Source organism: Vespa mandarinia, chromosome 1 (genome assembly GCF_050613455.1).
Source record: "Vespa mandarinia isolate Hongniang chromosome 1, ASM5061345v1, whole genome shotgun sequence".
NCBI classification, from domain to species: domain Eukaryota; kingdom Metazoa; phylum Arthropoda; class Insecta; order Hymenoptera; family Vespidae; genus Vespa; species Vespa mandarinia.
This window is the reverse complement of record NC_140810.1, coordinates 17,632,501-17,635,000: the sequence shown is the minus strand read 5'-3', so window position 1 is coordinate 17,635,000 and position 2,500 is coordinate 17,632,501. Positions and strand designations below refer to the sequence as shown.

General features: G+C 26.5%; 1 protein-coding gene across 4 annotated transcripts in view; it reads right to left on the bottom strand.

Annotated features, from left to right (window-relative positions):
• Window positions 1-2,500, bottom strand: part of Glut4EF (Glucose transporter 4 enhancer factor) — a 114,313-nt gene that overhangs the window by 59,843 nt on the left and 51,970 nt on the right. For all 4 annotated transcript variants that reach the window (XM_085658228.1, XM_085658217.1, XM_085658221.1 and 1 more), the window contains one exon: window positions 1,289-1,452. In XM_085658228.1, the coding sequence (XP_085514354.1) occupies window positions 1,289-1,452 (164 nt within the window). The remainder of the gene's footprint in view (window positions 1-1,288; window positions 1,453-2,500) is intronic.

Here is a 2,500-nt window from a genome sequence, read left to right as displayed (position 1 = left end):
GGCGGGGGTTTAGGGGGGGGGGCGACATGTATATGCAAAGACGCCCGCGCGCGCGCCTATCCTCTTCATCATCGTCGACATATTATATTCGAATAATAATAATAATAATAATAATAATATATATTGTTATAATATCGTTTTATTTATTTATTTGTAATATAAATAATTTGCATTATTTATATTATAAATAATTATTAATTATAATAAACATTGTATTTAATTATTTTTGTATCGTATATAAATATATTTTAATATAATATTTTATAATTATAATATATTTTTTATATGTGATTTGACGTAATAATTATTATATTTAAATATACTCTTCTATAATAACTGTACATTTTATATATTATATATATATATATATTTTTTTTTCTCTTTCTTCCTTTTTATCTCTTTTTTGTTATTTTTTGTTTCTTTTTTTTTGTTTTTTTTTGTTTTTTTTTAATATTTATTCTACATATAATACGAATTGATCTTATTTAACAAAATTGATAACTTCTATCACGACATGAAAATAATCGATCGCAAAGTTTAGATTCAAATCGGTATAGTAATATATATGTTTATATTATTATTATAAACCGTGATACTATTAATTATTAGTATTATAGCAATAATCCATAATATTATTCTGTACATTATATATATATATACTGTATATAATAATTTAAATATAATAATTTCATAATAAATTGATTGACAAATTCTTACGAAAGTGATTGATAATGTATATAAAACGTATCGTACCATTTTTTTAGTGGAGAGGGTGGTAGTACGGGGGTTGGGGGGGGAGAGGGAGGAAAGAAAAAAAAATAGTAAAAACATATAAATTAAGGATTAATGAAGATCGAACGATCTCTGATGGAATTCTTTCTCGCAATAATTGAAATGAATTTAATTATCGAGAGAAAAAAGAAAATTTATAGAATTTGAAGACTGTTTCCTTTGTTTCCTTTTCTTTTGTTTTCTTTTTTCTATTCTTTTTTCTTTTTTTTTTCTTTTTTTTTTTTTGTTTCTTTTTTTTTTTTTTTTTTTTTTTTAAGATATCAAAATGAATAACTGAAATGAATAATTGTAAAGAAATTGAAGAGAAGTTTTTGATTGGAAGAGTAACGAAATTTGGATTAATTGTGTATGAAAAAAAAGAGAGAGAGAGAGAGAGAGAGAGAGAGAGAGAAAGAGAGAGAAAGAAAGAGAGAGAGACAGAGAGAGAGAGAGAAAGAGAGAGAGAGAGAGAGAGAGAAAAGAAGAGAGAAATAGAAAAAGATGAATAGAAACTCACCCGATCACGTGCGGTACGTCGATGGAATGAGACGAGGCACGTTTTCGATCGCCGGCCATATCTGCGAGCCTAGCAAAATCAGTGTCCTGATCAGCTAACCGAGCACTCTTGCGTGACTCAAGTAATCTGACTTCTTCTATGCGTTTTGTCAGGCTCATCGTACCCTGAAACAAATGAAAAAGTAATTATATAGCTGAGATACGTCATAAATATAATATATTATTATATTAAAAAATTCGTTCGCGCATCATTCATGATATAATAATAATGATATAAATATAATAAATGTGATATAAAAAATATATTATTCATGATATAAATATTCATGAAATTTCATGATATAATAATAAATAAATAAATAATAATGTTTATATATAATACATGTTGTATAAACATATAAATATGTATATAGAAATTATATATATATATATATGTGTATGTGTGTTTTCTTGTGTACTTGAAAAGAAAAGAAATTGAGAGAAAGAGAGAAAGAAATACATATATATATATAGTTGGAATCTTTGTAAAGAGAAGGGACAGTTGAGTAATGGTACACGTTGCTAAGTCTCTTAAGTGACATCGTATGATTCACGATCGGCCTCGTTAGAGAGCAAAATATACCGTAATCCACGAATCCCTTTTTTTTTTTTGTTAGAAACATCTTCATTTGACTATTTCAACCCCATTAGATTTCTTTCTTTCTCGTTTGGTCAAATTCCTCTTTTCTTTTTTTGCCTCTTTTTTTCTTTTCGTCTTTTTCTTTCTTTGTCTTTTTCTTTTTTCTTCTAAAGAAACTTTATCTCCAAATGATTTTTCAAGATTTCGCGAAGCATCGTTTTGTCAAAAATCGTCGCGATCTTCGTCCATTTTTCCTTTTTTCTTTTTTCTTTTTTTTTTTTTTTTTCTTCTCACGAATCTCTCCGCACATATTATCTCTCATTATATTTAATTGTCAATTTGGATTTTTTATTAAGTAGAAAATATTCCCCGGACGTTAACTTTCGTATATTAAAATAAGTTTTTAACATTTGACACTTCCGACATATATATATTCCCTATGAATTTCTTTTTAATCCATTTTGTATGATCGTCCATATATATTTTGTAGTAACTAGAAAAAAAAATTTCCCTAAACGCAAACTTTCGTATTAAAATTTGAACGATTTTTCATTCTCCTAGATGGGGAACTTCCCCGTTAAAATATTTTGATCG